Below are 14,851 nucleotides of genomic sequence, written 5' to 3'. Positions count from 1 at the left end.
GTGGACGTACCGATGAGCGCTTCGTGTAATCTTTAATGAGGACACGGTGGATGTGCCTGACTCTTAGGCGTGGTTTCGTGGCACCTATTTTCTTAAGTGTAAGAGTTTTTACGTAGCTTTAATATTTTCTTAGTAACGTGTGAGTGACAATAGTTAATATTCGAGCAGAGTGACTAAGATTATGTAAGAGCAAGGAGAAACTAAATCGTCGAGACCTAATACAAACTATGTCAGAGAGTGACGAAAATTTTTTTACAGTTGTTGTTTAAGTGAAGAAACAGACTCTGGAATTCTCATTCACATTCGCATCGCATTCGTTTGCATATTTTATTCTGATTCTGATTATTGTTCATAGCTAAATTAATATGCCAGTGAGTGTATATTGAAAATAGATTATGAAATCCAAATGTTATTCAGAGTTGTGTGTTTCATTTATGGAATTCCAGCCACAACTTAATTTCAAAAGTATTGTGAGACAAGTGGCATATGTTAAAGACGAGACTTTTGTGGGAGACTTTTTGGCCGGCTTCGCCGACATTTAATTGTACTGTATATCTGAAAAAGTCGTCTGCAATTTTCGAGGTTACTTTAAAGAAGTTTGATGATTTTCCTGACAGGCGTCACGGTAAAATATTTTCAGTGACGCTACTCAAATCCGACAAGCTGAAATCACAGATAACTTTGGCTCTGAGTTGACCTATTTTATGAAAGACATTTACTAACGTTAATTACGACATATGTTTCATCTCATTAGCATTCATAACAACGTATGACTCAAAGATATAGCGGGATCACGTTACAGCTTCGTGTAGGATTTCACTGATATAGCTAAATTTAAGTAATCATAATCTGCCACCACGTACAGTATTCCAGAGTGAGCGGTAAATTCTAAAAAAATATTTTTTTGTTTATTTTTAATATTTGATTATTATTTCTTTCATCCAAATTTCAAACGTATGTGACACGCAGTATGCATCACTTGGCATCCATAGTTCGAAATATGTCACTATTTGGGAGTACAAAACCTCTGAAAATTCTACTGAAAAATCCGACTCATTGCACAGCGTCACAAAAAAAACAAACTGAGCAGAGGATTCCATATAAGGAAATATCCACAGAGCAACATTGTGCGATGCGGATTTCACTCGTAATGTGCAATTAAAAATGCAGGTTTTAAAAATTCTACAGTTTTCTTCCGTGTAAAGGAAATAAGGAATAAACAGGAACCTTAAAGAAAAGGGAACACAAATTAGCTACAATGTCCAGTAGACTATTAGCGAGGGAAATGCTACGGAAGCCAATGCTGCTGGTAGTGTGTAGCTTGCAATTTTGAGACGATATGTGTTAAGTGATGTAAAAACCTGATTCTCAAAGAGCTCAGTATCCTGGACTAATATCATCGAAAGATGTAGGTTACTTGGTAACTTCTGCGCCTGATGCAACAGACGTTCGTACCTCAGTATGGTTTCTACGTGAAATGAACGGCGCTATAACCACAATCTTTTCAGTGAAGGAAAATACACGGAATTACAGGCACGTCACACTTTCTTATTCGCTGGAACATTGTCATGTGCACAGTATTTGCAGAATGAAAGCCACTTGAAGAACTAAAGTTGTAACTAAAATATCAGTAATCTACTCCATCACCGGTATTCAGCAGAGCTAAATAGATACTTATTGTAACGACGTGTATTGTTTTTAGCTATTGCGAGAGTTTAAAGAATCACAAACACACTTTAGAGTATTTTTTTATCGATATTTTACATGTTTAGAGGTCATCAGCAACATTATTCTGTCGAATACAACCCTCGAACTCGCCACTGGCGTGTTTTTACACACAATCAATTTCGCTGTTCCTTGAATTAATTAGTTTACGATTTTTTAGTGCAATGTAGGACCATACTCAGAAAAGATCGCAATCTCAGTGTTCGAGCTGTAATTGATATAATCAGAATATTTCATTTTCGAAATACCGTTTCATAGATACTGCAACCAATTCTATCGAAGGAAATAAGTGGATATGGAATATAGGCAGGTTTCTTATTTTACTGAATATTTTTAGCATTAATTGTGTAACTTAAATAAGTAAGAATAACAATAAAAAATAACTTATCAGGACATTACTTAAGATGTCACGAACGGATAAATATGAGAACTACTGCACAGCTAGTCACTTTTGTAGACTGTAACCGAAAGGTCCGCCTCATTCATTGAGTGGTCAGTGTGTATGACTGGCATGGAGCGGACCCGGGTTCAATTCCCGGCCGGGTCTGAGATTTCCTATGCTCAGGGACTAGGTGCTGTGCTGTTCTCATCATCATAGACTGCGCAAGTCGTCCAGTGTGGAGTCAGCGGAAAAGACTTGCAATTTGGTGGGCGAATTTCCTCAAGTGGGAACTCCAGGCCTCCAATGCACACGATCATTTCATTTTATTTTATGTAGGCCAGAATACAATACCAAAGAATACGGAAAGGTCGAAGACATACTGGATGAAGATCTGCTTACGTCCACACAAATGTTAGGGAAGAAAATTAGATATTTATTTTACTAATGAAAGGGAAACCGAAGAAAAAACAGGCTAACTCGCTAGCATTTATGGACCCAAAGAACACTTTCGACACTGTAAAAGTGGATAATATTGTCATTGTCCTTGATGATTGGGAAGAAAGTACAGAGAGAGATGAATAACGTAAAAACCTAAGTGAAAGTAGTATTAAAGTGGAAAGTCAAGTGAGATAAATTTGTGTTGAGCAGGGTGCTTAGACGGATTTGCAGCTGACCACCACTAACGATGAACTTGTCTGTGACAGAGCAGTGATGGACGAGAAAGAATGGTGCAGCCCTTTACGTGAGGAGTACTTAGAAGACTGCTTAAAGGAACGGGCAGCATACCTGGCAGAGAATGTTGTTTCAGAATAGGGAAAGCGAAGAGAAAGGTGGCTAAGAGTAGTATAATGGAGAGTAGCTTACTTAACATCGAAACTGAGAACGATACAGATGTCCACTTAAAGAAAGAATTATCGTATGTAGAAAGTAAGTTCACGCTAGATAGCTGAAGCAAACAAGCTGTCTGAATAGGGTAAAGACAGACGAAACAACCTTGCTTTCAGAACACGGCTCTGCTGGTATATGTGTTGCTAAATGGCTAATCCGGTACACGATCCCTGTTCCAAGTTGTCTGTCCAATGATAACTCCCATAGCCAACAAAAATTTGTTTTTTAATATTACTTGCAATTATTGCCGGAAATTAGAAACTTAAAATGCTATCATAACTTACTCATGAAAAGATGTAATGTTACATTGAAGGTTTAACACAATAACAGAAGTATTAATGTTAGAAACTGTAAATGTAACTGAGCCATCGTAGTTCACTGCCCCCCCCCCCCCCCAAAAAAAACAAATACTACATTCATCCAGTATTTGAGGATGAGAGCGCTTAGTAACTTCCAACAAAGTTTACACAATTTGAAACCTTTTCGAAACTTGTTCTTGTTGATGCCTCCCACAAAGTAATGAAAGGAAAAGAAATTTATCGCCTTCTATATATTCGGTGTTCATGCAGTACGGCTTTAGCATCAGACATGACGTTTTAATTTATTTCCCCAACAGATCTTACATGAACATTTAAAGGAATTATACGTTTCTTGCTTAACCAAGTATGGTTCATTAGCCTGCAGATTTAGTACTTCGAAACGAACAAAATCGGAGTAATTACGATTTTCCATCTTCAAGCATGAAGGATTCACACATTTAATATAAAATATTTCACTCGATAATTTATTTGTAACGCAGTCAGACATTTGGCACTGTTTCATACATGCAAGGTCGATTCGTTAAAGAATAGCGGTTTTCTTTTGGGGGAGGGGGAAGGGGGTCGGGGGTTGGAGGGAGTGTTGCTGCTATGAAGTTCTTGAAAGTAAAACCCTGGAGTATTGCACGGTGTGCAAATGAAAGGTTGATCACCAGAAATCCGGAGAAGAAAGGATATGGTGTTACTGATAAAAATTAAAAATCAAGTGAACAGACAAAATGACATAAATAAATTCTATAAAAAGATAGAAAAGATGTTTGTTGAAGCCTCTTACCATATGACGGGTAGTTAGTTTGATTTCCGCTACGACACCCAGGCATACAAAATATGGCTGTGGAAAGACCAGTAATAGGAAAGAAAGGTTAGGGAAGTCCAGGACTAGGATATGCAAAGTACGTTGAGGATTCTGAGTTCAGCAGTTACACACACAAATCTAAATGCTGTCAATTCAACTGAATACCTAGGGACTACAATTACGAAGATCTTAAATTAATACAAGCGCTTAAATAATGCTGTGAGGAAGGCAAACCAAAGACTGTGTTTTATTGCAAGCACACGTGGAACATGCAACAGATCTACTAAACAGACTGCCTACAGTACGCTTGTTCGTGTCATCTTCTTGAGTATCGCTGCGCGGTATGGGGTCCTTACTTGATAGAATTGGTGTAGGACATGTAAACAGTTTAAAGAAGGACAGGTAGTTTTGTATTACCGCGAAATAGGTAAGAGCGTGTCACAAATGTGCACAAAGAGTTCCTATGGAGCACGTGCAACTATGTAAGACTATTTTGTAAAATGAGATAAACCCCAGAACAGTTCCGTAATCCACAATCTTTTATTGTGAAAGCTACCGGGTTCCGGAACTTTTAAAGTTGCATCATCTGGTGTAAAAAATAAAATCTCTTAATCTTCTGAGGGCATCCTCACCCCATTCTTGTTATAGAACCTACGGTTTCGTGTCAAAAGGATAGAAGGGACATAAATTCCACTAAAACCGATCACTCGTGCTACTAATGTTAAGAGATTTTATTGTCATAAAGGAAAAGCACCAGTTTGCTTTTGTAGAACAAAAGCAAACTGGTGCTCTTCAAAAAAAGGTTCAAATGGCTCTGAGCACTATGGGACTTAACATCTGAGGTCACCAGTCCCCAAGAACTTAGAACTACTTAAACCTAACTAACCTAAGGACATCACACACATCCATGCCCGAGGCAGGATTCGAACCTGCGACCGTAGCAGTCGCACGGTTCCGGACTACAGCGCCTAGAACCGCATGGCCACCGCGGCCGGCTGGTGCTCTTCATTTATTATAATGTTGTTCTACCAAGAACCGACGGAAGATTCTGTTAATACGATTTTATTGTTCCTAAACCGATCGTGTACACAATAAAAGATTGTGGATTAAGCAAATGTTGTGCGGTTTGTTCGTCTTACAGAATGTCACGTACGGGGTGCCTGTTATTAAATCAAAGGCGTATTTCGACCCAGCGTAATCTTTTCACTATATTTCAGTCTCCATATTTTTTTTCTCCCAGTCAGAAAATATGTTATTGATTTCCACTTGCATAGTAATTAACGGTCTTCGTAATAAAATCATAGAAATCAGCGCTCGGAAGGAAATATTTAAGTGTTCGTTTCCCCCTCACGTGGTTCGTGAGTGAAACGGTACAGAAGTAGTCTGAAGGTGGTTGGATGGACACCCAGCCTGGCACGTAAGTGTGAGTTGTAGAGAAGTCGTGTAAACCTAGGGGTAAATTTAGGGACGAACAGAATCGCACCAGGCAGGGAAAAGTAGCCATCATCAACACAGTCAAAACACTGATGACTTAGGGCAACAAGTTGACATGACAGGTGTATCGCGAAATACACATAGATTTCTCCCGTCGATGTTCATAAATGGAGATTAGAGTGAGAAGGAAGATACCTTATTCTAATGTTCAGCCGACGTAGCGGTTTTTGGAAATGGAAAGGAGGGATAAAGATTAATGATCAACGTATCGTTGACGATTTTCTTATTAGATACGAAACGCTAGCTTGGTTGGGAAAGGACATCGGATGTGTGATATTGATAGAAACCTTTCCAAACTATGCCTTAAGGGTGGCCGAACGTGATTTCAGTCGCTGTCCTTCCTAACGTAGGCCGGCCGGAGTGGCCGTGCGGTTAAAGGCGCTACAGTCTGGAACCGCACGAGCGCTACGGTCGCAGGTTCGAATCCTGCCTCGGGCATGGATGTGTGTGATGTCCTTAGGTTAGTTAGGTTTAAGTAGTTCTTAGTTCTAGGGGACTTATGACCACAGCAGTTGAGTCCCATAGTGCTCAGAGCCATTTGAACCATTTTCCTAACGTAAGTCGAGTATCCCAGGACTGCACAACTTCACTCGAGCACAATATCGGAATACAGAAAGATGTGGTAGGAAACCAGTTGCAGCGTTGCCTAGGGAAACACCACGGTTCAAATGGCTCTGAGCACTACGGGACTTAACTGCTGTGGTCATCAGTCCCCTAGCACTTAGAACTACTTAAACGTAACTAACCCAAGGACATTAGACACATCCATGCCCGAGGCAGGATTCGAATCTGCGACCGTAACCGTCGCGTGGTTCCAGACTGTAGCGCCTAGAACCCCTCGGCCACTCCGGCCGTCGAAACACCATGGCTATGGCCTCCACTGATTCAGTGAAGCGGCTAATCTATAAGTAAATCATGAGGGCTGTCCTCACCTCCTCTAGAAAGTGGGTGCAGTAAGATAACCATTGAGCCACCTGGCTCGGCTCCTATGTTACACCTACATCTGCGTGTATACTCCGCAAGCCACTCGTGTGCTGCTTGAGGGTAGTATGATGGGTATAGTTAGTGTGCCTTTGTCTCTTACGCCTTCCCTGCTCCATGCGCGACGTGTTTACTGGAAGAACGCTTTTGTGTCAGTGTGAGCTCCAATACTTACAATCTTACTTTCATAGTCGATTCGTGAATCATACATAGGAGGAAACTATATACTGGCTGACTCTTCTAGCGAGGTACTGTCTCGGAATTTCAGCAGCTGTGAAGTCCTGGAATGGAACTCCCTGGGCAGCACCTGATGCTTTCGCGTTTTCTAAATAAAGCTCTAAGAAAAAGCGTCCTCTTCTTTCAGTCATCTCCGTTTCCTCTCTCAATCCTACCTGATACGTAGATGAGCAATATTCCGGTATTGGTTAAACAAGGGGTTTGTAAGCTACCCTTTTTGTGTGTGGGTTACTTTTCCCGAGGGTTCTTCCAATGGAACTCTCTGGCGCTCCCTTTACCTGTGGTTAGTTTTAAGTGGTCGTTACAATTTAAACTGCTCTGTACGCACACTCGTAGGTGTCTTATGCCTGTGGCTGCTCCCAATGATTCTTCTGCAATCATCTAACCATATAATAATGGCGTCCACTTATGTGTAATACATTACATTTGTCTATATCGAACTTCAGCTATAAATCCGTACATGAACGTCGATTGTCTGCAGATCGTTCTGCATTCGCTACAATGTTTTTTCGCGTTGCGCGTGTTCATGTATTAGGTTGGTGCGTCAGTTCGTAGCATATATGTAACAGTAATGTACCTGTAATACGTCCACGGCGTGCGCCCAAAGCTACTTTACGTTCGATGGTTTCTCTCTAGTAACTCTCACTACTTGTTAGTGAGACCTCTATCCAATCACAAAACTGGTGTGATACGCGGTTCGCGAATTAGAGTGTAGCGCCCGTAGGCAGCCGAGCTCTACATACCGATTGACGAGCATAAACCAGGGAACACGTAAATGTTTCGACGCATCGTGACGAGAGTGCTCCGTCACGTAATTTACAGACTTCCGCAAAGTACAGCGGCAGCAAGAAGGCATATTCGTTTGGAATGGAAATGTGTGAGTAACGCAAGTAAAATACTCACCAGCTTCATCATTTTGCAGAAGAGGAGTGTAGACTTCAGCGATGAGAGCGAGGGATGGTGCGGTCGTAACTCTGCGTGTGAGGATGGCCGGTGGGCCGCGCCTTTTATACGCGGGAGCAGGCGAGTACGTGCGGCCACGCTGCCCCCACCAACACCCACATCCCCACACCGGGTTAACACCGGCCATTAATTACCGGCACCTTGGACCGTCTAGATAACCTGCTCGATGGGGGGAGCGAAAGACGCGAGCATGCCGATTTCTCAGTTTCGTGGCGGCTCTTGTAGCATTCGCACGGGCTTCCAGTCTCTCTCTTCGTGCCCCAGATTTTCTTTGTCGTTATCGCCTCGTTATAATAAAATCTCGCTCAAGTTTATACCATTTCGTAATTACATCTGAATTAAACGTGCAGGAATTAAGATAGTGTTTCAGCGTTCAAAACTGGTTAAAATGTAACTTATCAACGTAAGCATACTAACCATATTGCCTTAGGAAAAGGCACTGAGCTCTTGTAATTGTTTTAAATAATATGCTTTTGCTTCAACTCATATTAGAAGTGTTATTACCGATTCCGGCTTATTACCTGGTCCTCATTAGATGTTCTGTGTAAACATAAATAAAAGTTGATAGCAGAACACTAGGAAACTAAATGACAAACTTCCGTACACAACCATAATTTTATGTGCAGTGTACAAATTGCGACCACAGCTGTTACTGTCGGACTGTGTCGTCCATCCTGATTTTTTCATCTAACTTGCTTGGCGTTAAATGGTTTCATTACTAGTTTCCACTTTGAAAAGATATTACCTGATAGTTAATTTTACATTGTGAATATTCTTTATCATATTTTCGTGTTTAGAGATTTGCGAATTTCTTATCATTACGTAGTCAACTTTAGCATTCAGCTCCAACTGTTAAAGCGCAGATTCGTTTACCAAGTGATAGTCTTGTCTGTCTGGACCTCTTCGGTTGAAGAGTTACTGTGTAACATATTCATGTAAGTATGATTGTGTACAGAAGCTAATTTGCTTTCCTAGTATTTTAAAACTGGCTTTTTCCTTCATTTGAACATACCATCTTCTGTTGAAGTAGTAATGACACCATTTGTGTGACTTTTTCTGAAGTAATAAAATAAACATAGTTGAAAATTTGAAATATCGTTAAAATTGTGCCAACAATTTTAAAACCTTTCAACATCAAACTCTCCAAGTCCACAAAGTGTACCGGAAATTTAATGTTTCCTGAATATTTTAGTCCTGTTTTCCGCGTTATTCTACATACTACATGTGAATAATATCAGAAGGGGAACGGAAATAGACTTACTTAAAAATTGGTTTTAACGTGGCAAACGTGATAGGGTTTTGCGAAATTCAGTTAGGGGAATAGCGCCTAGTTTCAGCCTGTTAAATCAAAAATGGTTTAAAGCTTTAGCTGTTGCTTTTAAATAAGGTATAAGCGCATAAAACCTTTATTTATCTTTGTTTTGGTGTACATTGTATAAATAAGATATCTGCCCAAAACATTATACAGCAAGAAAAGGTTTTCTAACACTTACATTTCGAGATGTTAAAAAACTGCCGGGTAGTATCGGCCACTCTACAAAACATAGAACCTTAAATAAAAAAAAGGAGTTATCGTGGTACACAAACTAATTACTCTGTTTTGTTTTTTCAGGTTCTATGACAGTTGCGTTCAAAATTTCTTATTTGTGGTAACTAGTTTCGGATTACATTGCCCATTCTCAAACCATAGCCTTCGTTTCAAACGTTAGCATACATCTCGACCAGTTTACAGACTCACAGTAGCCATAACAGGTATGTTTACATGTACAGAATAATAATGTGTATTCAGGCTCCATTAACATGACAAAGACAAGTAGCAAAAACTCCCGCCAAAAATACGTGGTATCACATGCAACATCGACAGACTCTGAATGGTAATAATAATACATAAAATTTACTAATCCAAGTTGCTAGTGTTCGCTCCTACATTACGTTGGAACTTCACAAATTACTCTGTACATACATCAAATGCACAAGATAATTTAAAAAAATCGTCAAAAACCTGTCAGCTTGTGGCTGATTGAACCAACACAACAAATTAAACATGTGGGCAGAGGTTTTCTGTTAGAAATTTCTAGGTGATCCTTCATAAAGTTTTGATAGAAATCATGATCTGGCAGTTTCTTTTGGCTGTTAAATTTTCCGCCATATCTTAATCCAGTTTTATGAACTCAATCTTATCTAACGACATTAACCTTAAATCTAAATCTCTCATGTCTGCTATAAGCATTTCTTCGTAACTTTCTTCAAATTTTGGCTAGAAAAGATCCACCTGAGATGTCGCAGACGTCTTCTGAATCCCTACAATGCTTTTATTCTCTTTTTCAATGTACTTCTAGGAACATTAAAACTGACAACAAGAGAGCCCGCCCGGCTAGCCGCGCGGTCTAACGCTCTGCTTCCCGAGCGGGAAGGCGTGCCGGTCCCCGACAAGAATCCGCCTGCAGGATTAATGTCGAGGTCCGATGTGCCAGCCAGCCTGTGGTTGGTTTCTAAGGCGGTTTTCCATTTACCTCGGCGAATACGGATTTGGTTCCCTTATTTCGCCTCAGTTACACTGTCTCTGCGATCGCCGCATAAACACCGTTTCCATGTACATGTTCACCATAATTATTCTACGACGCAAAAATTTGGGTTTACACTCGTCTGGTATGAGACGTTCCCGGGAGGGGGGGGGGGGGGAGGTGGGGTCCACTGGGAGCCGAACCTGTTGTGGGGTTGTGAACCACTGAGAGCTACGGCGGGACGAAGCCTCTCCGTACTTTCTAGGTCCCAAGTTTAATACATACATACATAGACAATCAAGAGCACTTTCTATGATTTTGTTTTCTAAAACATTTGAAATCACTTGCTTCACTTTAGTCCCAGACCCCTCCCTTCGACCCTCATCGCCATACTTTTTAATCAACCTTGATGTCGTACCCTAAAAGCAAAAGAAAGAAAAAGGTCGCTTACATGACCCATACCACCCGACTTTAGTATCGCCCATTTACCCTTCTGCCATTGCACATAGCGCTAACAGATTCAGACTTGAGTGAGTGGAATTTCACTATTACAACTGCATCTTCATTAGACTACTTAAATGGTATTACTAGTATTACAGTGCTTCTCACGCTTAGAAGTACAAACCAATGCTGAAAATTACACTGTTCCCCAGCTTTAACACTCAAAAATAAATAAAATTTACTCGAGACAAGAAATTGACAGATTCGTCGCACAAGGTCTGCGTTGTTTCCGCTGTCTTGCGGAAAACACTGCCCGCTGTTTCCCTACTGTGACCAGTACATTTAATTGTTTGAAGTCTTTCTGTCTAATGATCTTTGAGGTATTGTACAATATTCCATTATGTCGTCATCAGTAGATTAGATCAGATTAGATTCAATTTTCGTTCCATATACCAAAAAATGAGGTGATTCTTGTGGTTGTGGAAGTTAGAGAGTATATCATAAAAAACATAAAACATTAGAGTATAATACTCGCTACCCTAATCAACTGTCAGGAGATTGTCAAAATGTGTGGAAATCTAACAGCTGAAGCTGGTCTTACAATCCAGTGAGGAAAGAATCCATAATGTGGGCGTACGCGGAATGTACAATTCAGGCCTGATTACTGGTTGCCAGTCGTTACGCGCTACTTAATGGCAGGAACCACATATTACGCTACCTGAGAAACAGACAAATGACTATGTTTTTAAGAACAGTAGAATATTATAAGTAAACCAGAGAACCAGGTATCATAAGAAGAGGTGACAGATGATTAGGCATTCTCTTCTGGGGATTGTCGTACTCCACAGCAACATTGTCGTTACAATTGAAATGCAGCTACTCACAGAGGGTCAGTGTGGATTGTAATTATCGTATGGCAGCGAAACGTGGTAGATATTCTAATGTGTTACTGAGGAACCCATTTATGGTAGGAAAATAAAGTTCTAATTTTGGTCACCGGACGCAAATATGGCGCTTTAAATGCTAGAAAGACATATAGATATGTTCACATATGTAATGGATTATGAACGGGAGATGGATAGGAAAGATCAGACGAGTGAGAAAGGCGTAACATTGATATTATTAACTCCCGATTACATAATTTGTTCAGTGTGAGCACCGGAGACGTCGACGAGATTGGAATATCTACCTAGTTTCGCTACCATACAATAATTACAGCCTCTCTGGACCTCTGTGAATAGCTCCACTTCATTACTTGATTACTAAAATCAATCTACATTCGTCTGAAGAAATTCGAATATTATATGCGTTCGATGATAAGCGTATTACTTAATAAATAATGTAGTATCATTGAAAGACAGAGAAAATACACTATTACTTTTCAAAAAATCTCTCAGAACTTTTGAGGTTAATATTCAAAGTGTTTTTGCAGACTCACATCAAATAAAAATGGTTGGAAATGGAAAATAACACTTCCATTTGTGTGCCTCTTTGGTAACTTCGAAACTACTGTAATTCGAGCGACTGAGACCCGTTAAAAAACGGAGATCTGACAGTTACACCCAACATGAAGGAAGAAGTACAGAAGTCGGTGAACAATAGCGTGTAACAGACAATTATGAGCATCGGATTTACACAAGGCATACACGACGTATCGTTTGCCAATACGCTAAACATTTGCTTGAAACAATATATGTTAATGCGTGCAGTACCGAGAAGGCGTCTTGGCCGGAGAATGTAGCTATAAGGGCAGCCAAATTAAAGCGAGATACACGGAAAAAAAGGAAATAAACTGTTCATTTTTTGACACGTAATCATCATAACTGTTAACACATTTAACCCACTGTGAGAGAAGGCGACCAACTAGAAAAATGTTTACTGTTCCCTGCGAATCCGTGATCCAGGCACGCACCTATTGATTCGAATCAAATCGAGGGTCACGAATGTCTTTCTTTGAGGCTCGCCGACATATTGCCAATGTCTTTTCGAGTTCGCTGCAGAAGTCTCGCTGGAAAGGTCTTACACATCTTCCATACAGTCCCGAACTCTCCTCATTCCATTTTTTGGGAGCCCTGGAAAAGGTATTCGTGGCCGTTGATTTGAATCGGACGAAGAGATGCACACCTGCGTACAGTCGTGGTTCCGTAGCCTACCGCACACATTTTTTCATCGAGGTATTGACTGTCTGGTCTCACAGTAGCATAAATGTCTGAACGAGTATGGGGAGTGCTTTGAAATAATATGGAGTTTACTTACTTTTTTCCGATTTACCTGGTCTTCATTTAACTGATTCTTATGTTTATACATGCACTGAATATTCGGGAAAGATGATATTTAGACAAACATCGAACATTCCAGAATATTTAGACACATACATAACATATTTCAAGAACTTTCGGGAATGATAGATGCTAAATAACAAATAATTGCTGGTAGTCACATTTGAGCTCGCGACCCGCAATAGATAGGCCAACAAAGGAGACCACTTGGCCACACTGCATGCGTAGCAGCTCTCGGCAGTTTCTCAGGCGGTTTTTACTTCACTTTCCCTAAAAGTTTATGATGCTTTTAGTGAGCATAAATCAAAATGTAAAAATATTAAGTAGACTAAAGATTAAAAACGAGTGATTACAAAAAAAAAAAAAAAGATTCAAATGGCTCTGAGCACTATGGGACTGATGAGCACATCTGTGGTCATCAGTCCCCTAGAACTTAGAAATACTTAAACCTAACTAACCTAAGGACATCACACACATCCATGCCCGAGGCAGGATTCGAACCTGCGACCGTAGCAGTCGCGCGGTTCCGGACTGCGCGCCTAGAACCGCTAGACCACCGCGGCCGACGAGTGATTACTGTTTGTAGGTTTGCACACTCATCACATTTTCCCTCTTACTCAGTGAAATTTATTTTGTTTGAAATAACAACATATAAATTTCGCAACAGCTGTAATTGCCGCCACAATGCACAAAATTCTGCAAAGGACTTGTTTCAAAACCATGTGTACGAAATTCAACTGCTGTATTACGGCAGATAACAACATGGCGAGAGAGATGGAACTTCCCTCCTCAAATTTCTGTTAAATGAATCGAAAGAATCAGTTCTTCGATTTCTCAGAAGCACTTACACTGTGGGTCTCACACGTATGAATAGAAATTTCTAATTTTACTGTATGCTAGCGGTTCCATCTAGTCAGAACGACTCCAGCGCCATACCTTTTGACCTTGATCCTTTTTCTTTCAGAAACGGAAGCTTAGTGTCCTAAAGCATGCCACAAGAATTACTATCGAGAGATTGCCAACTAGTACAGTAAATTTCGTCCGAAACGGTGCGTAGCAAGGTTTGAGGACGCCTTGTTAGATACATCTCCGTATTTCTCTATATTAACTCTGCTTTCTAAACAATGACGTTGAGTAATTAATGCGATGCTGCTTTTTGAGAGGATACCATAAATTTATTACGCCAAACAATGGTAGGACTCTTACTACAGAAAGATTTCAGAACTCTCTCATAACCTTGCTCACCAAATGAAGCACTGACTTTCCAGAGACTCTTTCGACGACGAGCTTGGAGTATTATTGACGTTACACTATTGGTTAGTATTATATTTACTTTGTACGTTTACAGTTTGTGACTTCTCATTACATATGCTTTGGATTTTACCGTGTACTATTATTGTTTTAAATAGATAAAGCCCTCAGTTACGGTAGTGAGCAAGGTACGACGCTATAAGCAGATGTTACACGAAATCTCACTAACGATCAAAAACCTGGAAATTTTTTTTCGAAATGGAATGGTCCCAGAGGCGAAGTGGGTGAGGGTCAATAAACGATGCCTGGCCACAATGTCTCCGTCACCAGAGAGGAGGAAATGGAAGGGTTCAAATGGCTCTGAGCACTATGGGACTCAACTGCTGAGGTCATTAGTCCCCTAGAACTTAGAACTAGTTAAACCTAACTAACCTAAGGACATCACAAATATCCATGCCTGACGCAGGATTCGAACCTGCGACCGTAGCGGTCCTGCGGTTCCAGACTGCAGCGCCTTTAACCGCACGGCCACTTCGGCCGGCAATGGAAGGGTTACCTGGCCACAGAAGAATACTCATTTATTTTTTGACAAA

At 40.5% G+C, this 14,851-nt stretch overlaps 1 protein-coding gene across 5 annotated transcripts in view; it reads right to left on the bottom strand.

Annotated features, from left to right (window-relative positions):
• Window positions 1–14,851, bottom strand: part of LOC126100828 (uncharacterized) — a 100,332-nt gene that overhangs the window by 6,852 nt on the left and 78,629 nt on the right. The window contains exon 1 of one of the 5 annotated variants that reach the window (XM_049911476.1): window positions 7,724–7,794. The exons of the other annotated variants lie outside the window; for them this stretch is intronic. Within the exon in view, the coding sequence (XP_049767433.1) occupies window positions 7,724–7,735 (12 nt within the window). The 5' untranslated portion in view covers window positions 7,736–7,794. Of the gene's footprint in view, window positions 1–7,723; window positions 7,795–14,851 lie in introns of those variants that run through there. 5 annotated transcript variants of the gene reach the window in all.

This window comes from Schistocerca cancellata, chromosome 9, assembly GCF_023864275.1.
Source record: "Schistocerca cancellata isolate TAMUIC-IGC-003103 chromosome 9, iqSchCanc2.1, whole genome shotgun sequence".
Classification (NCBI taxonomy): Eukaryota; Metazoa; Arthropoda; class Insecta; order Orthoptera; family Acrididae; genus Schistocerca; species Schistocerca cancellata.
Note: the sequence above shows the minus strand (reverse complement) of the source record. Positions and strands in the feature narration are given on the sequence as shown.